This window comes from Phalacrocorax carbo, chromosome Z, assembly GCF_963921805.1.
Source record: "Phalacrocorax carbo chromosome Z, bPhaCar2.1, whole genome shotgun sequence".
Taxonomy (NCBI): domain Eukaryota; kingdom Metazoa; phylum Chordata; class Aves; order Suliformes; family Phalacrocoracidae; genus Phalacrocorax; species Phalacrocorax carbo.
In genome coordinates, this window is record NC_087548.1 from 1,071,572 (window position 1) to 1,097,958 (window position 26,387).

General features: G+C 43.3%; 1 protein-coding gene across 4 annotated transcripts in view; it reads right to left on the reverse strand.

The window, feature by feature from the left end:
• The window catches only part of WDR7 (WD repeat domain 7), a 144,337-nt gene that overhangs the window by 90,381 nt on the left and 27,569 nt on the right, over positions 1-26,387 (reverse strand). For 2 of the 4 annotated variants that reach the window (XR_010370684.1, XM_064438864.1), the window contains exons 12-20: positions 25,395-25,615; positions 24,457-24,652; positions 23,108-23,322; positions 16,286-17,055; positions 15,617-15,705; positions 11,856-11,945; positions 9,779-9,897; positions 8,024-8,147; positions 840-953 (exon numbers count right to left, since the gene is read on the reverse strand). Coding sequence is in view for 3 of the 4 variants with exons in the window: in XM_064438864.1 (XP_064294934.1) it covers positions 840-953; positions 8,024-8,147; positions 9,779-9,897; positions 11,856-11,945; positions 15,617-15,705; positions 16,286-17,055; positions 23,108-23,322; positions 24,457-24,652; positions 25,395-25,615 (1,938 nt within the window). In the remaining variant the exon portion in view is untranslated. The remainder of the gene's footprint in view (positions 1-839; positions 954-8,023; positions 8,148-9,778; positions 9,898-11,855; positions 11,946-15,616; positions 15,706-16,285; positions 17,056-23,107; positions 23,323-24,456; positions 24,653-25,394; positions 25,616-26,387) is intronic. The other 2 variants (XM_064438865.1, XM_064438866.1) reach the window with 2 other exon arrangements.

Here is a 26,387-nt window from a genome sequence, read left to right on the forward strand (position 1 = left end):
AGATCTGTCATACTAACCATCTTCAGGTCAATAGAAATAACCAGTTTTCTTTTAGACTTTCACAAAAATCTATACAAAACTCAGTCAAAAAAAAGAAAAGATAGCTTTCACACTCTATAATGTGCAGAACGCTATGCTAAACTGCTGCTGTAGCCATTCAAATACCAAGGATATTGATATTGAGCACAGATATTTTCCTTATGACACTGCATAAATAAGCATGAAAAAAGAATCAAAAGCTACTGGCTTGTAATTAAACGCATATTTTTGTACGGTCTGTCATTTCAGAATATGCCTTGAGGGACTCCTGACTTTACTTGCCAGTCTAGAGTAAAGAGAGCAACAGTGAAAAGCCATATGTGTACTGTAGAAAGGAAATACACTCAAATTCTCTCCACGACAAACTAGAGGCATTTACTTGTTGAAAAAAAACCTCAGTTTGGTCAAGCAGACTGATGGTAGCACCCTTACATCAGATCTTTCACCAAGGTAAATCATTTAAGCAATAATTATAATGGATCATATAAAGCCTCAAGAACTACAAGCCAAACATGCTGGTTGCAACAGACTTAAAAGCTCAACACACATAAATTAAAAAAATCGATACTGATTCAGACGTAACACAACAATGCAGCAGTTACAGTTAAGCAGGTATTTAGTTTCTGGCTGCAGCTTTTTTACTTCTGAACAACTTCATTTTTAACAGCACACACTTCATAAGCAGCCTTAGTATTTTGTTCTCTCATGAAAAATACGCTATTTGGCAGAAAGCGTTCCATCTCCTCTGCGCAGTACATAGTATATCAAAAAAATAGCATATTCGTTATACTAACGCTCACCTGCTGCGATGTCATCATCGACCAGATCATGCTCCTCTTCCTGAACTTTCGCCTCCGTCCCCAGTGAATCTGGGCTTGCGCTACCAGTCTGAACGGCTTCCGTGGTCACTCCAGCTGGAAGAAACAACGGGACACTCGCACAAGTCAGTCATTTGGGTAGATACCATCCTTAGAGGTCAGGAACGACAAAAAAAGTAATTATCTTTTGATAATCTGAACCATGCAGTGCAACTCTATCGAACGCAGACGAAGCAAAGAGCAACCCTTTCCGGGCTCCCCTGCATACTGTATGCGGGCTTTTCACAAACCCATCCTTTAAAAATCATTTACAAAGGAGGTATTTCCAGTGTGGATTTTCTTCTTTTTCTGCCATCATTAAAAGTATTAGATCCATGCGTTACACACTGACAACTTGTTTCGCCACAAAATACAGAGCTGCAGCGGAACTTCTCTCCTGCCCCCCCTCAACCCTTCACCTCTCTCCCCAAAAGCCGTGCCCTTTTCCCAGGCTACCTTCAGAGCCCAGGCGTTCAGGTGACTCGCTCCACGTCACCCGGGTTGGGATGCATCCGCTCCTTGCGATCCGAAGTGACGAAACGCACACCAAATCGTGTCGCGTAGCACCACGTGACTGGAGCCGCACCTCACCGGTTTGTACTCTGCCCAGTAACAGTCTTTAGTCATTCCCTAAGCGAGCCTCACATCCAGGCATTACCAACAGGAGCGTTTAGCTAAGCCTCGCAGTCTTCCCAAAGAGCTTTAGGAGTTAAAAAGCAGACTGAAGGGATGCCCTGATACGATTTCTTTCCTCCCAATACATCCTCTACATCAGCTTATACTATCAACCATCTTAGTATGTGACGAGATCGCTGCCTCACCGCCTGTGGCACTAGGCTTGCAACCCACAGGGGCATTAGGTGCCCATTAATTAAGGGACCACGGCCCTTTGGCAGCACCAAAGTTCAGCGAGACAGCCAGTGCCCGTACACGGCCCTGCCTGGCGGAGGGCAGACGGCTCTCGCTGGCCAACGCGAGCCCCAGCGGCGCTCGGCAGCGGGCGGGGAGAAGCGCCCTCCGTACCTGCTGCGGCTCCTCTGCCGCTTTTGGGTCGTCCGTACGAAATCGCTGACGTGCGGTACGTCACCGCTCAGTGGGTTTCATGTAGTGACTTCCTAGTCTTCTCCAAACACGCGAATGTGACTGGTGAGTGACAAGATGACGGTATCGTAATAAATCACGACGGGGGAATCGCCGCTGGCTGCGTACGAGGTTGGTGAATCACACCTGAGAAGCCATTTAGCTCTGGGTAGTCTTTAAACCACCTCAGAAACATTAACCTTCTCAGGAGTATTCCACATTTTACTTCTTCAGGACTGTTTTTAAATACTAAGTACTCACAGCAAAGTAATTACGTATTCCCTGTGATAACAGCGCAACTGTCTGACAGCAGTTTCTAACCTTATTCTGGCATACCCTCTCTATAAACAAACTAGCGCCTTTTAGTAACTTTCTGGACGTCCTTCTCATTGTGTCAACACACATAAAAGCCAGCGATAACAAAGATACAACCCGACTGGCACGCGCTGCCGAATCAATAGCGCATCACCTCATTAAGCACGCGGGCACGACTGCAGAGATCACACGCAGTTACCAACTGCACACGAACCTTTTTCAGGACACTTGAAAATAAGGAGTTTGCTGTTACGGTGCTGCATCACCCCATGGGCCCCTCGCCAGCTTCCACAGGGACACCGGGGTTCCAGCACCGCGTCACTGAGGTACCTTCTGGCCCTTACCTTCCAGCACCAGCTACTGTCTGACACTACTGTTTCTCTGTGCACTCCCGCTAGAGTCAGCCAGCGCGCTGAGTGGGAGAGAGGAGGTTAGTTTTTAAGCGCTGCTTTTCCTTTTGCGTTGCAGTTAGTACAAACAGCGGCTAAGCTGTGCAGCACAGCAAGCATCCAGCTGCTCCGCTCCCAGAGGCTGCGATTCCCGGATGCCTTTCCGCACCCAGAGGAGGGTGAAGAGCTTGCACGCCGGTTGAAAACTGCAGTATGAAGGCTCTGACCGAGGAGCTTTCATCTCCGAGGGAGTATTTTTCTGTGTTTGAACACCCAAGCCGGTGGAAGCCAAGGGTCAAGCAGTCCCTAAACGGCAGGTTTAGGCTGGGCCAAAATTGAAAGCCTTTGTTTTATTTATTTATCGCCTCACCTTTTTCTCTGCTTTCTAGCCCTGAGTTGCTGAAGAGAGGCTGTTTTTTCCATATTAGATACACTACACCTTTCTAAAGAGCTCAGCGAGACTAATTATAATGCAAAAGAAGGAAATAAGTGCCTTTTTGCATGAGTCGATTCTAAGTATAGGGTATTAAAAAAAATCAGAAAAGTTTATTACAATTTTATACAATTAAAACAAGTAAAAATCTATTTAATCAGAATGATTAAACATCGCCCCAAAAAACACTGAATGGATAAAGCCAAAGGGGAGAAAAATAGCCATGAGGCAAATATGCCAGGCAACAAACAATCCTTTCCTCTCAATGCAAATCCAGTAAGAAGGAACATGTATTCCTGGACACACGTGTTTTTTACATAATTCACACAAAAATATCTTAGAGACACATTTGAGAAGTGAAAAGATTATAAACTCCTGAATGTATTAGAAATAAGCCAGTCGACGTACCAGAAAATATTGGAAAATTAAGATACACTTAACTAGAAACGTACGCCACTATTACAATTTACTATTTACTGCAGCATCCTAAACTCATTATTCATTTAATGCATTACAACGTTGCAGCACAAAGTTATTTGACTTACTTTGTGCTCTTTTACATCAAACCTTGCATGAGCAAGATGATCCGCCACATATATAAATAGCAAAGTCTTTGGGGTCCAATCAAACTATCCTTACTCAATGAAAGCTCCCACTAAAATCGATGGAAGTTTAAGTAAGTTTTACTCAATTAATCCGGCTTTAAATAAAACTTTCTAACAGAAATATAAGCCTAGCAGAAATACATTCATAAAAACTGACAACGGCAAGTTCGTTACTATAGACTTTTAATATTTATTTTTCTTTCCAGTGATAACACGGATTGTTATTTGTAGCAGTTTAGAGAGAGACACAATTTAAGGATATCTGTTTAAGTTCCTTTCATTCTGTGCTGCCACTGTAAGATTTTTAACTTAAAAAGAATCAGTAATTTGACACAAACGTTTACCTGAATGAGCTGGGTTTTAGCAATATGGGGAGCAAGAGAAGTGCCTATAGCTCATTTCTGGGCAGGACGCACTGAGAACAGATGACTTCTGCAGCGCGTGGCCGGCACTGCCCGCGCCCCGGCAGCCGCCTGCCTCGCATTAATTCGCTTCACGCCGCCCCGATCGATCGCGAGCAGCTCCCAGCCGCCCCGCGCGCTGCCTGCCGGGCCCATCCCCATCCCACGCGCGCACAGAGGCCGCGGCGAGGCAACCTTTTGCTTTCCCTTAAAGCCAGAGTAGCCATTTTTCTGTCTGCAGTAACATCACATATTTAACAATGTATTTGTCCCTTCGGGGCTCGGCGGACAGAGCCGCCGCCAAGAGCTTGCACCGCGGTGTCCCACGGCAGAGCCCCGCAACCGTGCCTTCAGCATTTTAGAAAACGCTACACCGGCCAAGGTAAAATGAATAAACAAAAGAAACAAAATAGAAACGATATTGGGCAAAGGAATCCCTTTGAAAAGATAATCCCGTTTGACACTGAAGACAGCCTTTGCTCTCAAAAATAAGCAGGTGGAAAAACGCAGCAGCATTTTTCCCTGAGTTTCAGCTGAAAACACCTCCTCCGCCCCACGGACTGCGCAGCGTTTCAGAAACAATCGTACGCTGCGAACACGAGGAGCAGGCAAGGCCACGGCAAATATTTACAGCCGCGGTAGATACGAGATGAAGCTTTGAAAGCTTAACTGCCTTCCTCCCTGTGGGAGCCTGAAAAATACCAACACCTGCAACATCTCTCATAGGTTTAATTCATAGCATCACTTATACATCCATTCCCGTTTGATGTGGGGTCAACAAGCCGACGTGCCAATTTTGGATTTGAAGGCCCAAATAAAAGAAAGATTTATTGTTCCACCTGCGAGGCGCTGTGAAACGAAGCCTGGTGTGCCCGTGCATCTGCGCGGCCAAGGGCGCGATGCAGAAGCCGTGCGGGCAGCTCTGAGCGAGCAGCTCGGCGCGGCGACCGCGTAACCGGGCCCCTTCGAGTGGCCCCCGCGGCGCGGGCTGGCGGGGCGCTGGCAGACCCGCAGGAGAGAAAGTAAGGTCTGCTTGGCTTTCTCCCTGCTCCCCCACCTCACCATCTCCAGGGGAGAATAATCTCTCTTGCATCAGTTAGATGATTATTAAAAGATTATTAAAAGATAACCCCTGGGCGAGTGTGCCTGCCTTTCAAGTCTCCTGAACGCATTTTATCAAAACTCTGGGAGACGTGCCAGTCGCTTGATCTGTACGAGTAAGGTCACGTCCCAGACTTGCTACTGGATCTGAGCACTGAACATACTAACGGGGAAAGATTTCACCTCTGCCTGCTACTCCCGCACACTTCACTCACTCAAGGGCCAAGTAAATGCATACGACAAAGTACCTTGTGTCAGTAACAAGCTTCTATTAGCAATAACCGCTTGTTTTAATTAAAACACACGTTAATGTGCAAAAGCAGCACAGTTTCCACATCATGCATGTAAGAACTATTGCAGAGTAATAACAAGCTGGACACAAAAATATGCTGATGATAATTTATGCCTCTATATCAAGAGACAAAATTAGGAAAGGTGGAAAACTGAAGGAATCAAAGCACTGTTTCATACTGAAATATCTGTCATATTTCTTCTCCTTATCTTTCTAGCATAAACCTACTTTTCTGAAGTCCATTGCATCCGTTTTGGCCATCCTAAATAATTCTTATCCCCTTAAATTCCTCCCCAGATCTTCAAAGAACACAATTTTTTAATCATGTCTTACAATGTAACCCATATATGCGCTTTACTCTTTACCCACAACAACAACATTTGTAGTTCCTTTTGTTTCTCCTTTCTGATACCGAATTGTTGCCCTTCAGAGTGCCAGCATCTTTGTGTATGTTCATACAGTCCCACTATTAAACGCCTTCTCAGCCCTGTCATTCAGGAGAACCACAAACTCTCTAACCTTAATTCATATAGTTTCTAAGACTGTTAATATAAAAAAATTAATTCTAATTTGCTAGTCATGACCTGTTTGAAAGGTTTTCAATATCGGTGTTTTCCCAATATTGAACGTTTATATTCAAGTCATTCATTCAGCCACGCTCCGCCCGTTCCTCCATTTTATATTTTCTTCCTGTGTTTTACAGCTTCCTTGCTCTGACAGATAAGCACGTCCCAATTCGGTGCCAAAACAGGAACTATGCTTCTACTTGCTAGCGACTAACAAAGGCCAAAACACCGCTGGACGCACGCTTGAACGGAAGGCGTACAACATACTCCAGTTTCTTCTGAAACCAGTCAGTCCCCGACTGTTGCGATAAAAATGCATGCCGTACCCCTGACCTGAGCACAAACACCAGCACAAGCGGCAGAACGAAACACCACGCTTCCCAATGGCGCACGCAACACACCACTGCGCACTCCTCCAAACTTCCAAATGTAATTGTTTAAGTAACGAGGAGTACCAGAAATAGCAAGTTATTGAAACAAATGTTAATTCACATACTTGAAAGCAACCAGTAAAAAGTTGTTCCTTCTTTGGAAGCAGTCACCTTGGCTAAAGCAGGCGCTATCGAGAGGTTTACGTACACTTCAACACAATTAAGCCCATAACCTTGCACCCAACAAGGTCACCCAGTATCACTCCAGAGAAGAGAAATCAGTAATCCCGACCGGTTGCTCCAGCAGCTACTCCTGAGAGTAAAGGGCAACTATAGCTGTACTCTACAAACTGAGCACAAGTGACGTCAGAAGATCAATTAAAAAAAGCACCCGAACATACAAAATGGCACAAATATCCGTCAGCGTGAATCCAGGCTCTCTGGCACGCGCATACAACGTACCCGCACCTACGATTCACTGCTTGGCTGCACACCTACCTGCGCAACAACATCCCCCTAAGGCGGCAAACGCTACGTGGCTAAAGGCTGTAATTAACAACAGCTTAGTCTTACCAACAAATTCTCAACATCCCTTTAAAGTACTGTGCTCCATGTCATGTATGCATTCAATTTATTTTTAATAAGATTATTACACATCTCTCAAAAAATCAATTGGTGTTTAACAGAGATTTTTCTCTGAATAGGAACTGCACTCTTCGGTGGAAAAAGAACCTCATTCTATGAGAGATGAACACCTACGACTTAAAAGCAACATTCTCATTCAAAAAATACGTATTTTTACTGTTTATTACGTAAGGCAGATGCGTTTGGACACTATTCTGTACAGGCAAGTTTCTGGATGGATAATTTAATGGAGTATCTCATGATGCTGACAGATCACATACGCTCTTTGAAGTCTGTACTACCTCTGCTCTAATAACAACGAATAAAATGAAGACAGATACTTCAGAGAAAAAAGCAAGAGATGATACAGTGGTCAGTAGCTATTTACCTCATTTGGAGGCTAATCCTTGCCCGCTATCTCCCTGCGGCGCCTGGCACCCAATGGCTCTGAACACCCGACTGGGCAGGCGCCGCATCAAGCGTGCGACAGACGCTGACGACGCGACCCGGCATTAGCTCCTTTTGGAATCCTTTTACACTCCTGGGATGCCAGAGGATCCCTTTATAACCATTTCTATAATGTAACTACACCTTCTTTGGAAAGGAAGGTCAGTGTTTTACCAGCAGTACCTTGTCGTTCTATGAGCAGGTTTCTTCCCGCAGACCTCTGAACCAGGCCTAGCCCTCAGCAGCAGGGACGGCCTTTGCACCAGACGCTCCAATCCCACCGAGACGTGCTGAAGTGCGCGATTTACCTAATCGACTTGAGTGACCGTAACTGATTTCATGATCTTGACATTACTTTGAAAATTTCAAGAAACTTTTCTACATAACCCTAGATTTTTCCCCTAGATTGGTCGTACTGTTCATAATTTTGTGTACAAAATGCCTTTTTTCCTTCTATCTACCAACAGAGTGAGTTATTTTCAGGTTTGACACAGCATACTTACGTGATATAACGCTGTCAATGTACTGTGGTAAATAAGGAGCCCACGCGTCAATGGTTTCTTTCCGACCCGCCTGCTCGATTCGTCTGAGTTCCGCTAGCAACAAGGCCTGGGCAGCTTCTCTTACCTGTAAAGCCAACAGGAACGTCACACAAACTCAAATAGCAAACATTTATCAGTATGGTTTCAGTATAATTTAGCAAGAACGAAAGAAAAAACTTCTACAGAAAATTAAACCAAGTTTTTAGAAGACCTTCATTTTTCCCCACCCATCCCGACCTGAAACACTGAAGCAAAATAACCACGCTAGGACGTGCCCCAGCTATGACGGTTCTCAGCAGGACACAGCGAAGACATACAGCCCCGTGAGAAAACCAGGGGATGAACGTCACAGTGCGGTCCCCGGCACGGGCGCAGCGCACAACCGCGGAGCTGCCCACCCCCTCCCGGCCTCCGCGGACGCGCCTCAGTGCGGGCAGCGGGTCCGACCGAGGCCGTCCTCCCCCCGCAAAGCGAACGGCGAGGCAGGATTCCCACTCAGGGAAATAAGGCTGAACCTTATGTTTGTGCTGCTGCATTGAACAGCCACCAAAACTCTAGTTTTCTAGAAGCAACTTGCGACCACCCTTCTCTACACCATTTCCAAAGCTGGGTCTAAAACTCCAAACGTGCAATGAATGAAGCTTTCTAAGTGCCGTGGGTGTCGCAATATTAAAGCGGAACAACCCAAAATCTCTTAAAAGTATTTTTTCCATTTTATTTACTCGTTTACTACATTTTATGGAACACCGAACAATGAAAGCAGAGGAAAATATACATAAAAAGGTTTCCCAAAGCTTAAAAAATAAAATCAAATCTGGTTTTCACACCAACAAATACAACACACTATCCTATACTATTTGTCCCCTGTCAAGATCAAGTGTTGCATCTGAAGAGTTCATAAGCACACATTCATAAATCCACACATTACTTCCGGTCTAAAAGATTTAACGCACAAGGAAGTTAAGTGATTTGAGCGAAGTAAAATAAAAAACCATGGCCAAACGGAATGTAAATCTGCTGCCCCGACACCTAAGGATATCCAGTGACTGGACTTCTGTTGGTTCCGAAGTTTAATGGTGCCGAAGCAATGACCCGCTCCAGAAGCCATCTCACAGTACCCCCCGTCTAGCAACGGAGCAGGCAATCAGGTAGCAAAAACCACACTCCCAGGGAGGCCAACGGGCCGCTGAGGACCTACAGCCCACAGCCCAGCTCCGTCGCTCCCTTCCCACTTGGAAACCTGCAGAGTCAACACATTTTTTGCCACAGCAGCACAGGTGGAGCGTTCAGGCCCACTAGTCATTTATCAAATGGTTGGGTGACAAACCATTTACTGGCTACTGTATACACGCTCCAAAAAATAAAGCAACTCAGCAGCCTCTTGAAAAATATAGGGTAGGTTTTTTTAATCCGAATAAGAATTTTAATGTAATCATGGATGTTTTTAATCCAATAATGTATTTAAAAAACATGTAGAGCATCCAGAAGGCTAAAATAAATATATATATATATATATATTTAGACATGACAACTTTTTCAACATTTTGACAGGTTAACTGGAAAATTGACTTACTAAATCTGAAATAAAGACTGCAGGAACTCGCATCGGAAGAGAATTATAGATATATATTTTTTTAATATTAAGGGAAAATGTCATCAGTAAAAGACAACACAAACCCCAGAAACCTAGCGGTACAAAATTACTACTGAAATCACCTCCAAGCATCGGTCCTGCCACCTCCGAGCCAGCATCTCCAGCAGAGGGGGCCTGAACTTATCCAGTCCCAACAGGTCCGGGAGCATCACACAGTGCATAGCAGCCAGCTGGCTCCACCCTGTTAAAACAGAGCACGACAGGGAGATAAACATCATAAACACCGAAGCAATTTTAAGTTCAAAATGCCATCAAGTAAATTTACATTGGCCACTGGCCTGGGACTCAGCAGGTCTTGAGGAGAACGTGGGAGAAAGAGGGAGAGGAAATAAAGAACCGAACCTATTTTGCAGCAGAACAACAGAATTGTTTCCTCTGCCGTGGGAGCCGGGGGCTCACCCAGCCGTACCGACGGCAGCTGACCTCCGGGCAGGCGCGACAGCGCGTGTGCTTCTCTGTCGGATGGGCGTGAGCTCTGCCGGGCACAAATCGCGCCTCATGGACTAGCTGGACAGATCTCAAACGCATGCAAGGGTCAGCTGAGACATCAGCAGAAGACTGCCTCGAATCAGACCCGATGAAACACAAACGTGCCTCTTTCTCCCCAGCCCCTCTCAAAGAGACTTCAGTACCTAGTCGTATGCTTGGATTTTAAACTTGCAGCCTTAAGAACACATTTAATGCACATACCAAATAGAAAAAAAGCCAGTAGTATTATGGCCAATTTTTTTTCGAAAGCATAAGCCATGCTTCTGAGTTCAAGATTTAGATTAACCATCTATTGATGCGTTCAAACCATAATTAGCATTACTTGTCACAGTATTTAATGTCCTACACGCAGGCACGATAGAATTCAACTACAGAAAACTTAGCATACGAACTACCACTAGCAAGATTACATAGAATTGTCTGCCTCGTTTTTAAAGGGTATGCAAATACGAACAAGCGCGTGTTTATCTGCTGCCCTTATCTTTCCACCTAAATCTTACTTCAACACGCTTACTTGAGGCGCTTTCGTACTACAAGCCTGCAGTATTGTGTAGTTAAAACCAGTAAAGATAAGCATATTGAGCTCAAACAATGTAGCTTGTAAAAATGCTTGTGAAGTACTCCAGGCAAAAGGACCCTCCTGGTACTAAGCTCTTCTCCAGCTCCTCAAGCATAATACTTCCAGGTGAGCATAAAGAGCTACGTTTTTAAGTGGTCAGCAATACTGAGCATACAAATCTACATATTTTAACGAAGAAAGCTCTTCATGGTGCTACGACAAAAGAAAATCATTATGTCAATTTTCCTTAAGGAAAAATGGATTAAAAAGAGGAGTTTCCAATTTAAGAGCGCTCTGTTTCCGCTACTTGAGATGCACAACAGCAGGAATTTATAGCTTAGTAATAAGGGCATATAATTTCTGATTTGAAGCAACTTGTGTACAGGGATACAAGGGGGTTCTGTTTGGTTGGGTTTTGTGCCAGCCGTTTTGGCAGAAAGACATTCTTCATAACGTGGATAAATATTTCTTAGAAGAAAAACCATCCCCAACGCAAAACCCAAGTGGTTTAAATAAACAGTAAGTTTTCATTAGCACCAAAAAGGAAATTTAAATGACGTGAAGCTGATTTTGTTTGTTTCATTTTAAAAGCAGCATTACATTCTTCGCCTTTCAATTTGTAACATGGACTACGGAGCGTTGGTGCTCGCCCACCACAGGAGAGGGAGCCTTGTCCCACGCTGGTCCCAGAGCTCATCTCAGGGCTCCAGGTGGCACGCACCACGCGTGCCACGGCTTCTCTCCTCACCGACGGGTTCAGGGACGGGTATTTTCCCCACTTAACGAGGGCTGAGATTTATTGTTTTTGGTCAAAGGACAGCACCAAACCCAAACAAGATGTGAAATATCACCTTTGATGCACTAGTTGCATCTGAACTAGTTGAGATCTGAACTTACAGTCCAAGACACAAACTGGGTCTGCTCACCCTCTACCAGCATTAACGGCAAAATATACAAAAATTAACTCATTGCCTCTCTTTTTTGCAAAGAAAAATTCCTACACAGATCAACTGAAAGTCATGTCATAACAATGATAAGAGACATTAATTGAAAGTAAAAGACAAATAGATAGAAAAGTGAGGAAAGAATACCTTCATTGACTAAGAAACAGGTATGTAAAGTAGGAGCAGTGTCAGAGCCAGAGTGACCAGCTTCAGTGCTAGAAGAAACAGCAGGAGCAACTTGCAGAGGAAAGAAGAAGAAATAGAGAAAAAAAAAAAAGGAAAGTGAGGATAGCAGCTTCTGAAAAACAGATTAGTATCACTGAAGAATGAAAAACAAAAAACTGGAGGAAACTGTGATAATATTCAACTTAAAATTCTAGGCTTTACAAGAAGTGCAATGCCAGTGAGAGGAAGACATGCAACTGCAGAGACACACAGATACACTAACAGAAACCTGCACGTTTCGAGAAGACAGAAGTACCTGTGAATAAAGCGCTTACAAATCCATCTTTAGATAGCCAGGTTTGGTCTGACAGCACGGTTGACTATGAATTTTAAAAACAGGAGTTTCACCGCTTCTTCTTGTGCTTTTTCCCATATTTACACAGATTTGGTATTTGTGCTACTCATTAAAAAACCTAGAAATATCCCCTTTAAACCAGGGCTGCCCCATCTGTCCCTCTTATACGTCACAGAATGTGTTACTGATGGGTAGTTTTAGTATAGGTTCATTTTAAACCTGCCTCCATTCAAATAATTTTAAGCCTATACCAAAGAAGGGACTAAGAGCGTAAAGCAGAAGCATACGAAGCATCCAGCGTGAGACTACAGGCAAGCGACTGCAGAAGAGCACAGTTCAAGCACGTTACTCAAAGCAGGATCCGTGACATTTATTTTGCACGCTGCGTCGTCTCTTAGCGCAAATGCAATTTAAGAGCAGTTTTAAACATTATACTTCCACTAATGCTTCATGACTTAATATTATCACATGAAAAGATGCGCAGACCTTATGGCATACACATGCTACAACCCGAGGTCAACGCGGAGATTTAGAGGTCACTATGTGACACTTCCTTCCTATAGAGAAATTACCATATGTCATGCACAAGCATCTTCAAATTAATCCCCCTCTCTTATGCCGTTGCAGGACAACAATGGGTTCAAGCTCCCGAACCGATTAAGCATTGTCTTCTCAATGGTCCTTTTGCTTTTCATGCAGGGAACTTCTTTTGTCACTGTGGGACATCTGCATCAAAACTACTTTTTCCATACTTTCCACACAAACGCATCGCGATGGCACGCGTACAGTGACAGGACGACTAGCGTAAACCACTTCGCGACAGCCAAACCGAGTTTCAGTAGGCGTATGGAAGAGCTATTTATTTTATGGAAAAGATTGTTCATAAAAACATGAGCCCACTCCATGCTGAAACTACAGTCTTACTCTGAAGCTTCTTTTTTGCCTCGTTTCGTTGTAGTTGCCGGCTCTCTTCCAACGTCAGTAATTACAACCGTCACTGCGGTGGAAGCAGCTGGCCCAGTGGCCAAGCAGCACAGAGCCGTGCTCTTCTCAGGACAAATACAGGCCGAGTTGATGGAGACCAAGTATGTCATAAAATGCATTAATTGTATCTTCAATTGATTTTCAAGAACAATAGCACTAGAAATTTATGAGGAGCAAGATACTGCAAGTGGTGCACGATGGGATGTAAAGGGAAGACACCGAAGAACCTTATGACCCAAAAATACCACTTAAAACAAACCCATCTTCCCCCAGGAACGTGCGAGACATGCCACCAGATGTGGAAAAAGGTGACAGTTTAGGAACAGGAGTATTCTTCTGTATTTTTGACAGCACGCAGAATTTAGTTTTTATCAATTGTTTCTCATGAAGTAATAAATATTTCCACTGGGTAACTAAAGCGTGTCTATCCCCAAAATTAGCAAAGCTATTTCGAAAAAACCACAAACCTGCACAGCTGTCATTTGGGAAAGAAAAGCTGTATTGGAACTGTATCTTTAAAAACAACACACAGATCCTCTCTATGGCAGCCATCTTCTCTCGCCTTGAATTTGCCATATAGACACCGTCTCTGAGAAATCCTGAGCTTTGAAATAACTAGCTTTCAAAAAGGAAAAGATAATGGCTGTAAAAAAAAAACCCAAACCAGAAAATCAAACCCAAAAAAGCCCCATATGTTGAGGCACGAGCCTGGATTTTTTATTTCTGCTTGTGGTAACTGACTGCTACTTCTCCATTTACGTAGCACCCTTCGTCATGAAAAAAGCTCGACTAATACCACTCCTGACACTGATCTTCCCTTTCCAACTAAAGATCATAGTATTAGTATTTATAGTTAGGAAAAGAATACATACACCCAAATGTTGCTGATGGGTAAGTTTCCTCTTCAGATAAAAACATCCCCTTTTTGCATGTGAGCGAAGAAAATCACAGTCCATGTATGTTGCCTGTTGTGCTTAATCTTATTAGCTCTCCAATACAAGAGCAGTTCCACAGTTTAAAGATATATTTAAAGATGTACAAAATGCCTTCAACGTACATCTTTAAAGCTGGTACATTGTGGTACATCCCACAATGGCAAAGTGTTTCTATTCTGCAAAATACAATCATTTTACAAATTGCAAGTCTCTCCATATTCATATAGCTTCAAAAGATGAAGTTTTAGAAGTTAATAGTTAAAAATAAAAGATAATTGCAATTTTTAAAGGACATTTCAAATAAGTCCTGGAGGATACCTGCTTCAGAGATTAGTTAAAAAAAAAAAAAAAAAAAAAGAATAACCAAACACATTATGGGAAGAAGACAAAGCCCTCCTGTACCTAGTGCCCTACGGCAGACTCACACAGCTGGGCTCACATCCACAGAAACCCCTCAGAACTGTAAAAGGAGCAATGACGGGTACACCTTTCCTTTCTTCTTTGTTTTATCATCCCGCAAAACACGGATGACACAGGTTGCAAACATACATTCCCCTCAAGCCATAAACCACCTTCAGCTGGTCCCGTGCGGATCTCCCCCCGCTACCCCAGCGGGTAAGTATCCCCATGAGTCACCCCGCGCTCTGCCCAACAGTTTGGAGCTCAGAATTAGCCACATCATGGCAGTTTTCTTTTCATTTACTTTTCTGACATTTAAGAGGAGTAGCTCATTTGCCCCATCAAACAGCAGCTCTAATTTAAAGAGCGAGGAGGAAGGCACCTCCTCCTCCTCCCCCCCAGTCCGGCAGGACTGTTTCCACATGCTCCTGCTGCCTGCAGGAAGCTCTAGCCCCTACTCCACGCTACTGCAGGAGAAAATTCATGGCTAATCTTGTGTATGTCCTTCTTCTACATCTCACGTTGTTCTGCTTCCTGTACCTACCCGCTACCCTTAGGAAAGGAAAGCTACAGTGCAGGCTATTAAAGGATCCGCCAGTACCGCCCACCGCCACCTCCCATGACTGCGAGGGATGAAGGCAGCAGCAGCAGCGGTAGAAATAGCATTACAGTGAAATAATTTCTTCCTCCTTCATAAAAAGGAGAGGAAATGTGTACATACTACTTCGATGTGTTTACCTTCATGCTTTAGTTTAGGGCATACATAAGCATTTTTGCGTTGGGCTGTATAGCCCTTTAAACCTCTTACTATCACCGCAACACCAGCATGTTTGGGAGCGCTTAAAATATGCAAGGGTTCATTGTTGGGAACTGACTTCATGACAGCATCAGCATCTTATATTGACTCCCAAAAAGGTCTTAGTCATTACAATTTTTCTCTAGAACACGACACTACTTTTTCCTCCCACGTAGAAGCTAGCAATGTTTTTATCACTTGATAGTAAGGTGATAACTTCAGTGTCAAGCGCTGAAATGACATATCGAATCGTTCCAAAGCAAGTGGTTTTTACCTTGCTTAATTTGTCCTTGGGCCGCATGACTTGCAATTGAAGGGGGTGCCTTCACTTTTGGCATCTCAGGAGTGCCTGGCCTAGGTGGCCTAAACACAAGATATACATGAAGGGGGAGAAAGAGGAGGATAGGGGAACAACAAAAACAAAGAGATTATTTGCTAAAGATACTGTGACTAAACAAACTTTGAAAAGCAACCCTATAAAAACCAGTCGGTTTGAGAGTAAAATAGAAAACCAAACCCAGACAACTAATTTACAATTCCTAGGTAAGCTTTTTTTTGGTGATAAAAAGTTCATCTGTATGTTTTGCTTTATTTAGAATTTGACCTAGTCAATACAAAAACTCTTAAAAAAAAAAAAAAAAAAAGGCACTCAAAAGGACAACAAAAATGGCCTCGCAGACCTACCGGCACATACTTTAATACAACTCCATGTTCTATTAACATTGTAGGCTACGTAACTCCATTCAAAGCAACACAGTTATCATGGCATAAAGAAATACTATGTTCAAGAAAGAAGAAATACCCTTAGTTCCTTCTAGGTACCAAAGGTTTTCATAGCTATTTAATATGCCAACCCCCCCAGTAAAATAAGAAAACATAAAATGCTGCACTAAAATAAAAGAAATTTCAGTTACCACGAGTTCAAGCGTGTTATCTGCCGTACCTGGTCGGACCCTTCTTCATGTGGTCTCCGATAAAAGTCGCATTGGTCATGCTCATCAGCGTGTTGGCCAGTGAGATCACGGACAGGAGGTGCTGGGTGGTGACGGCACGTGACACGCCGTACGTCCCCTTTCCCAGTCCTTCTGTAATGGACATTTTCCTTCCTAACTCCGCGCTGTCATACGACGGCTTGCCTACAGGCTGGTTGTAGCCAGGGAGCATCAGAGACATGTGGCCTCCTCTAGACAGGAGGCCAAAGGACACTGAACAGTGTGGCTTGAGCATCCCAAGCCGATCAAGGCAAAGCTCATCTAGAACGGAATTCAGGCCCCAGGCGTGAAGACAGGACATGAAAAGCTTTGCTGTATCCATGGTCAGATTGTATTCTAATAAAGTTAATGGTTTAGATTTGCTAGAGCGATATTCTGGGTCACCGTCTTCTCTTCTCTGTCTTACCGACTCTTCATCCTCGTCATCATCATCGAGAAGATGCTCTTTTATATTCTCTTTGATCGTTTCCTTGACCTGCTGGAAGAGGACGGCTGCTCGTTTGCCAGTCAAAAAGGAGCCTCCTTTCTCGGACCCGCCGGAGGCTTTCTGTAAATTCTCTGGAGAAATGAGCGCAGTGTTGGGTCTGGAGGCCTCCTCAGTCAGCAGCTGAATAATCAGGGCTTCTACGTCAAAGAAGAGCACGTGTATATCTGGATCCGTTACGTTAGTCTTTATGGCTTGAACCATCAGGGAGTTATGGGAATATTTAGGTAAATTCCCCTGAAGAAAAGAAACAAAAGAGAAAAAAATTTTGAAGTTTTAATTGGATTACTTTAACACCTTTCATAAAGTTACCTCACAAACTAAGGAAGCTGTGGATGACCAAAGTTTGAAAACTTACATGTGTATAAAACATGTTGTGCTAAACATTATGAAAATATCAATGAAGAATTTTACAGCACTTTTCACAATGCCGAGAACGTCAGACTTGTGATCAAGGGTTACACCCCCACAATACAGAAATATCACTTCCAGAATTTATCAGATAACCAGAGCTCTCTTGATAGGACAGAAATTCACATCTCTTTTTCATGAATTCTAAAAAATAATAATCATACTCCAAGGAACAAGAAAATTTCAATATTTTGTTACTAAACCTAAAACACATTACAGATTTCGTACTTGGATACTGAAGTATAACAGCAATTTATACTGTCGGAAAATAAGCTACTAAGAAATTCATCCAGCTACGCTGGATGTGTCACTTGTTCACTCCACTACTTAAGTCCATCATCTTCCTCCTTCCCTTCCTCCCAAAGGGAGAACAAAAAGAGGGAAAGAAAATTTAAAAGTATGGGACAGAAGCTGAAAAAAAGTCAGAAAAGGAGATCAGACACGAGAACATTAACCCAAGTTTAAGTATTGTGAGAATTTTAGTCTCTCCAAACCCAACACCAAATTATGCTCAAGTACTCAGCTTCCTCAGCAAGTGAAGAAGAGTCTTTTAACATTAATAAATCCTGTTCAAATGTAAGCGAAATATTGTTTCTCCTCTCTTGCAGTTTAATTAACAGCCCAAAAGACAAACGGTTGAATATCCATGTTTGATGCACAGAATTACGAAGTCGGAGCAAGAAAAACCCACAGGAGAAGCAGTTACGAGGTTCCGTGATGATGAACCATTCCCGATGCTTGTGTTCGTCACCGCAGAAGTTGAACCCTGCGCTCAGCTGACGGCTAAGGCTAAGGGAGCACGTAAAAACCATTTCCCTGCGCAAGTCTAAGAAGGGCTGTGGGAGAAACGGTATTTTTCCCACAACTGCTACAGGCTGAATGGTTTGTTCAGCAAACATCAACCCTTACTGAAAGTAGAATTAACCCAGAAGTTCTTAGTATATCGCCAATAAAAGCAATACAGTCAAGGCTCCTACATCTTTTCTCATCTATAACTCAACAGGCCTTAACATCAACATCAACACTTTCAGTTTGGGAGTCTCTAAAACTACCACTCTCTGGGGTCTTTCCTAAACCCCAAAACACGTTTCACAGCAGGATAGTTCCTTAGAAATTAACAAGGCTTGCAGTTTTTTATATGCACACTATATATATATTTACAAATAAGTATGCATATATATACACACACGCTATAAATACACACAGGCTATACAAGTAACACTATATATCATGCAAAAATGTGTACATTCTGTGGATATACACTAATTTGTAACAGGTTTTTACCCTATGCTATACACATCCCGATATACTGCCTGCCTTTGCTCACTGACGAGAAGCAAAGTGCACATCTTGTGAAGCCTTGAACACTCTGGGCCATAGGAATGCTCGCCACTGAAAATATGCTGAGCTGTAAAGCTACGTTATTTCTACAAACAGCCATCATCTTGCATTTTTGAACCCTTTTCATTCTACTTCTGAACACTGACAAATTTATTTTCACTATGAATCACAGAAACAAACGCATATTCTACTTAACTTTTTATAATTGGAAAATCAGACATGCATACGCACCACTTATTTTCTCTCCCAAGGACTTTTTCAAGTCAGTGAGCGTTTCTAGTCCTACAGCTACTTGGCTCCTTTAAGTTTTGTACCGATTTCATGGCACACGTTCGCAAACTGAAGTCATTTTTATATATTCTTTTCCACTATAGCTGCAAAGACCCCCAAAATGCTGTTGGCATGAAAGAATATAATATCCACCACATCGTGTTCAATTATCATTCCAGCATGTGAATCTGGGGTTGAAATGAGCCTATTATTTGAATTCTCAGGGTTCTCATTCATACAGATTGGTCTCTCGTAAAGCACTCTGCTATGTCTGTGGCGAGGGTGTAAGGTTGCTTTTTACAGGAAAAATCTTCAGAGGAAAAACTGACCCCCCAAAGGTTTTCAGTAGCTTTATATCTGGAAACTTATCTGTCCAGAAGAGGCTCAGCACCCCGACCTGCCCTCAAGAGCGGCTGCTGATCCAGCCACAGCTCCTTTGCGATTCACTTCCGAGCACTGCGTCGGAGCAGCTCAGGAACAACCTCTCCCCTCGGCTGCTGCACAGCGAGGGGCACAGGCAAAGCAGAGTAAGAAAGCGCCACTTTAATCCTGTCTAAACCTAACACGCACAGAGTCTATTAATCCAAAGCAATCCGCTATGTCAGCCTTATCTGATACTGTAATCTTCGTTTTTCTACCACCCCACTACTTTATTTAATTTGCAGACTCTTTAATTTAAGGCTGCTAATATTTTGCTTACTTAGAACGAATAACCGCGCTTATTTTAGTGCATGGTGTTGAAGCGGAGAAGTGCAAGCACGATTACTGGCTTGCTGCTGCGCTCACTAGCTCTCGCTCGCTTTCAGAGGATGTTTCTCAACAAACACACATAAATATTTTACATCGTTCCGACGCGCTCCTTTCACGACCAACCAACCAACCAACCAGTCGCCAAAAGCACACGCGCACAGAGCAATACTCAAAACCCAGCAGGAGACTCTCCGACAATGAAATGCAGACCTGGCAAAATCATCAATATCATCTGATATCCCACTGGAATCAAAGAATGTTTAATTTCTGTCTTCCCTCAAATTAGAATTAATTTCACTTACATAGCAAAGGTAAGGCATTACCAGAAGGAATAGTCACAGTTGGTCACTGGGATGATGAAAGACAAGTTAAACAGAGGCCCTGCCTAATCCTCCTCGCCCCCTGCTCTTACGGTGCGCGGCGGAGCTGCCGCGCCGGGAAGCTCCCTGTGCCGGACCAACAGGCAGGGCCCAACGCAAGCGGCACCAGAGCCAACGGCCAAATTCCGCTCCTCTCCCTGCGGTCACCTCGGGGAATGACGACACCGCGCTTATTACATACATTTGCCATGAGAAGCAAATAATGGATAACTGAAACCAGAATAGAAATAATTAAATGTCAATAAATAACAGCTGCAAATTATGGCATACAATGCACCGATTTATTCACATATTCCTTATTTATTTAAAAAAATCTAGTTATTTTCTCAGAGTTGATGCAGGTAACATTTAACGAGATGCTCTCCGGTAACGGTCACGACGGTAAAATTAAGAGGAACAATATAACCGAACTATTTTAGCTCTTAACCATCACCGGCCGCTGGCCTGGAACACGCGTTGCTGTGCTTTGCCCCACGCCTCGGCAGGCGGCCGTACGATCGTTAGGGCGAGGAACCTGCGCGCAGCACGCATCCGCACGGCTCGGAGCCGGGCAGCGCTCCCGCTTACGCGCGTGAGCGGAGCACGGCAGGAACGTGTGCGGCTCCGAGCACACGCGTGGCCGCGCAAGCACGGCGGCAGCGTTCCGAGGAACGCTCTCTACAAGCGACGTTTCTTTTCCAAGCAGAATATAACGGAAGAAGGCAAAATAAATAAGGGAACGGCAAAAGCCAAGGCGGCGGGCCGCTGGGAGCGGAGCGCTGCTGCGCTCTGCTGGCCACAGCCCAGGCGACCAGAACACCAGCAGCCTGCCTTAGCGCAAAGGGAGAAAGTGAAAATACAAGCTTTTTGTTTGCGCTCAGGTAGCGTTTTTGAATGGCGTTGACAGACTAAACAAACTTAACACCTGCCCACTCTGACAGGTCTTTATTAGGGAAAAAGTTATGATGAACGGTAGAGTGCCGGACACAGCCACGGAACCGCTGAGGCTGGCGATCCTCTAAGCTGGAGCAAGCTGCTCAGGGCGAGGAAAGCCTCCTGCGTACTTCTCTAATACGCAGCTCTAAGGGTATTTTTCCCCGTTTCCTTCAAGATAATTTTGCCCTTCCTTCTATCAATCTTTAACAGAAAGATAAAAATTTAAAAGTCAGGGGTCGTATTCCTTCTGTGACAAAGTTCATAAAAGCCTCACAAGGCCAGGACTTACCTTTTCTCTTATTTGGCCAAAGGAAAATGCACGACACAAAGCCCAGAGAAAGCTCTTCCTTCAAGCTCTCCCCCGACGATCTGCACAGACGTGCTATCGAGCCCACCACCTAAACTACCATCTCGGCCTATTTCTGAAATCTACTGTTTGCTTTTTTGTTCCACCTCTGCAATCTGATGCTGTCACCAGCCTGTTAGTTTCCAAAATGGTTGGGCCAAATCCATCAGATGGAATAACAGACTAGGCGTTAAAATTAACAGGATATTCAGAACTAACCCTTGTAATGTTCTATCGTCCACACTGAAGTTCCTTAAAACTTTTACACTGTACCGGCTTTTCCTGGGACACATTTACTCTTTAGAACAATAAAATTAACACTAAAATGTAAAAATTACTCTTTATACAATTCGAAATCCAACTTATCTCTTATTGCGAGATACCAATTCAGAAAAACAGCTCATTACCAGTTGTTAAAAAAGGAACTTCCCCACATCTCCAAACATTTAAGGTGCTTCCCAGCTTATTCAATAACAAACAGGATGGACAAAAATCATCCTGACTACGGCGACTAAGGCGCAGGCTCGCGTCCAGCTGCTGCTCTAACACCCGAGCAACGCTTACCACGATGACGTTATCAGAAAGGTCTGCTGAGCGTCTACTTACCGCTTAGGTTGGTAAGCGGGCTGCTGTTGGACCCAGTAACGTCCACACAAAGTGTAAAGCTGTGCTTCTAATGAGCACACATAAACGTGCCGCGGCTCGCGCGCTCTATTCATAGACATATAGTGCTCAGGCACAGTTAATGAATGCTTTTAACAAGTTACTACACACAGTTCCATTTGCATTCATCACTTAAATCATAAAACGTAATTTAGAAAGCCCTTAAACATTAAGCATTGAAATATTCAGGAATCAGCTAAGCCTATTAATAACTTCTAGCATTAAACACTTAAAATATTTCTCAAACCATAATTAATTTTCAGCATTTAAGTTACTTTGGCCCCATTTACATCGATTTGTACATATATTTTAGTAATACTTTTTCTGAACTGTCACACAGCAACAATTATCAAAATAAAATAAAACCAAGCTCCATCTCTACCTTTAGCAAGATCTGCAGGAACATATAAAGCACGTCCAATATGGGGGGAAGAGGGGAAAAACCAGATCGATGCTGATTCCATTCCCTGAAGTTAGCACCAAATGAAAAGGGGGAGATTTGCTTCTGAGGGATGCGGATCACAGGCTGGCTCCTGCTCTACCCATCAGAATGAATGCAACGTATGCAACTGAGCAAATATTCCAGATTCTATGAAATGCTGCTAAACGCAGATTTTAAATAAACTCAACCTGGAAAAAAGCGCCGACTGGAACGCACACCAAGTGGGAGGTAGCATCCTGAACGGTAACGTAAACCGGGGAACAACGTCTAGAGAGATATGGAAGGGATTGTGTTGGTTGATATTAAAAATATTACTGCCTATCCAGCAAGAGGTAAGTTTATTTGGCACATAACCTCTGTTCTTACTGAGCCTAGAGAAAAAGACAGTGAAAGGAGCAGAGAGTTATAGATGGTGAAGAGGGATTTTAAATGCATTAGACTCCAGCAAGGAAAACCACTACCACCGAGAGCACAAATGGAGAAAACATGAGTGAAATGTCTCTTTGACATGTAACTGTAGATAACACCACCTGCCTTAGAAACCACACAATGATGCCGAAGAAGGCTGATACTTTCTATTTCAAGAAAGCAAAGCAAACTCCTGGGACTGACCCAAGGCCAGGTAAAGCTAGTTTAGGTGGTTCCAATAAAATTTCAGAAAGCTTTGGATGACCCTTTCAGTTACAACAATGATGACTTCCCATATTTTATTCATTTATGGAAAGAAATGTTTCAGGTACCGCATTCAGACCAAACTGAAATGCAACTAACCTTGTCGGACGCTTCAGAAGCGAGCAGGTTAGTGGCAAGAGTCTGTAGCTTCTGATGCGCCACGTTTTTCAGAGCAGCCAGGCTCCGCCTAGTCATGGCCTGCTTCAGGTTGACGGCGGGATGGCTCAGGGAGTCCACAGCCGCTGGGACTGCCTCATCACAGGCGTTCAGGATCTCCACTGCCGTTATTCCCATCACGCACCTGTCCAGCGCACCTGCAAAGACGTTGAAAAGCGTGAGTTTAAGCAGAAACAGTTCAGAACGTCCAAAATATCACAAGCACAACAATGCACAGAAATGGTTTTACACCACAGGATGCAAGGCACAAAACTTTCCGTTGTGCTAACAGCTATTTTTAGGACTACTATTCCTAAAGGGATGGATTTTTCCTAAATTTCAATGAAGCTGAAGTGTGTAAAGAAAAACCAAAGATCAGACACGTTTAAAAAACCCACAGTGTGATTCTGTACTGACCAGAGAGCGACGACTGCAGTTGCTCAGCACTTCTAGTAGAAGGCTGCTCTCAATCGTTTTGAATTGCCTCTCCCACCCACCTACCTGCGTGGATGAAGCTTTCTCAATGGATCTCAGGTTTCTCTTTGCTTCCTAGCACTTTGATAAAAACTAATTCTCACCTGGCTTTCACAATAAGCTAAAAATAACAGTCAGACATTATTGCAGGTTTGTGCTTTTTTTCTTAAGTGAGTTAAGGAGTTAAAAGATAATCACATACCGCATATGTTTTGATGCATTTTTTCGTCACTTTCTCCCCTTTAAATATCACGAAGTTTTCTACAAAGCTGTTCTCATTTTAAGCCCTGTTGCCCATGCCGTTAAGGCTCATTTTTAGTTTCTTCTAAACGAAGCATCAGTCCCTTTTTAAAAGGGCAGAAAACCAACCCACAAACAAACCCAGCAATACAAAAAGCCAGACAAACACTTTCTTCACTCTGCAGAGGAAGAACCCTTGCGGATGCAAGGTGCTGCCCTCCTACAGCAAGCTGTCAAGGAAACTGCTGAGGAGGCATGGACACCAATAGACCAAGCGGACACTTCAAGCGCAGCCAACATCTCAACCACTCTTGCTAAGGGTAACTAGGAAAACGTGTAGGGGAAGAAGGCCACAGCAAGCTGTACTGCTCCAAAACTACATGAGGTTTTCCAAATACTAAGGTATGTATTTAACAAAGGCTTACATAATCCACAAGTTTTGGGACTATGCGGAGCACTTCACTTCCAAACACAAACGTGCAAAAAATTTTTCTATTCTCTCAGATGCAACTTACACAGAACTGTAACTAAATACAATTAAAAAATTGTTTAATCAACATCTTTGAACTTCACCGTACCAGTATCCATCTGCCAGACGTACACAGACCCGTCTGAACACCCTACCACCAGATAGTCGTCGGAAGGCCTCCATTTTATTACTTGAATAGGGAAAAGGTGACGCGATGCCAGCATGATGCATTTTTTCTCCCGCAGACTCAGAAGACCTACTGAGTGATCACTGGCCACAGAGCAAACACAGTGCTGGACTCTTACCTAATAAAAGGAAAAAAAACAAAAGAAAACCAGAAAAGAAATCTTAATCATAAAGCAGACAGTTTGCATCTAATAACAACATCTTCTGGACCAAGCGTGGTGATCAACAACCTGTTTTAGAAGCAAACCACAGGCACTTAAGCCTATGGCTGAACTCCCTGAGGTCACCAGAAACAGAATTTTACTTGCAGGAATTTTCTTGAATCCAGCCTCTTGCGTATCATAAAGAGCAAAGAGGTATTAGAACCTGCTTTGTTGAGCAAAAAAAGAGAAAACCCGGTTTTCAAGTAAATCAATGCCATTTTCTTCAGTAAATTCTCCCTACTCATCCAAGTTACAACAGGCAAAACTGCCTTTAAAACCTATGGGCTAACTGCTGGGGAGCGCTTGCCTATCACATCCGCAAACACCTTCAGGGGAAAGGCTGCTTTCGTGTTGTGGATATCCTCTCCCACTGTTAAAGCTACATATAAAATGCCAAACATTTCCTTAGCTAGCTAGGTTTTAATATCTAGTCTTTCCATTATTTTTAATCCTTTATGTTGCTAAAACATGATGTGAACACCACCAAGATTAACAGAACAGTTAAACTCTCTTTAAGCGTCTGCAAGGGTTACGCATTGGGTCAGCGGTAAATCTTCAGTACTTCATGCCACGTTCACATTCTCAAGAAGGATTTGAGGAGCCGTACCATTTATGGAAAGTGGGAGACAGGTTATCAGACATATTATGTAAAACTTACACTACAGTTTTCTGGTGGAACTAGAAGCTGTGTAATTTCTCCACCATGTACACAGAAGATATGTTTCATCTCTCCAGAAAATATATCCCATATGATGACTGAGAAATCCACACCACCTGAGATCAAATACCTTTGATCATAACGAGAAGAAACCTGATGAGGATACAGTAAACACGTAATTTTGTTTCGATGGCCTCGGAGAGTCCGGTGAGGTGGCCAACCTGAGAAATTGGGTAAGGGGGAAGAGGGAAGAAAAAAGAAAAAAAAAAAAGAAAGAAAGGAGAAAAAACGCAAGTCAGTAGAACAGTTAACAGTCCAAAACATTGTTGTCGATAGGAAGAACAAAAACCACTACAGACATACTGCAATTTTTGACAGAAATTCTTATAGAATTAGCCTTGTCTCTTTTCAAAACGTTCATAGTTTTTTCTGCTGGACATGGACTGAATGATTCCTTTCGTCTTGCTGTACAACCTCACTTTAAAGTAACTCAGCTGTCGTAAAACAACCCTGCCCCCCACCCCCCAAAATACACCAAGAAAAACAAAAAGGCCACAAAGATGTGAAAAAATAAATTCCCTTCCCCATCAAACACGAACATATCCAAGATTATAACCAAAAGGACCGGTACCAGGAAAACTGCGTAATCTTACCCTGCGCTGGCCACACCAGTGGCATAGCAGTCTGCAGGGTTATGCATTTGGTGCTTGTGCAGAACAGGTTAACGACATCAAATTTAAATTTACAACAGGAAAATAATTTTTGTGAACACAGAGCAAGGAGAGTCTTGTGTTCACTGAGATCAAATACATGAGTTAAGTCATTCTCATCCTAACCTTATAACTATTGCAAAAGATGCTTAGAAAAACCATCTTTTCAGATGGCAGATTTGACAAAACGGGCCCAATCAATCAAATACCAGAATCAAGCATTCTGTGCACTACCTGCATGATGTAGCTGAACTCTTCCCCCACTATGTGATCATGCTGTCTA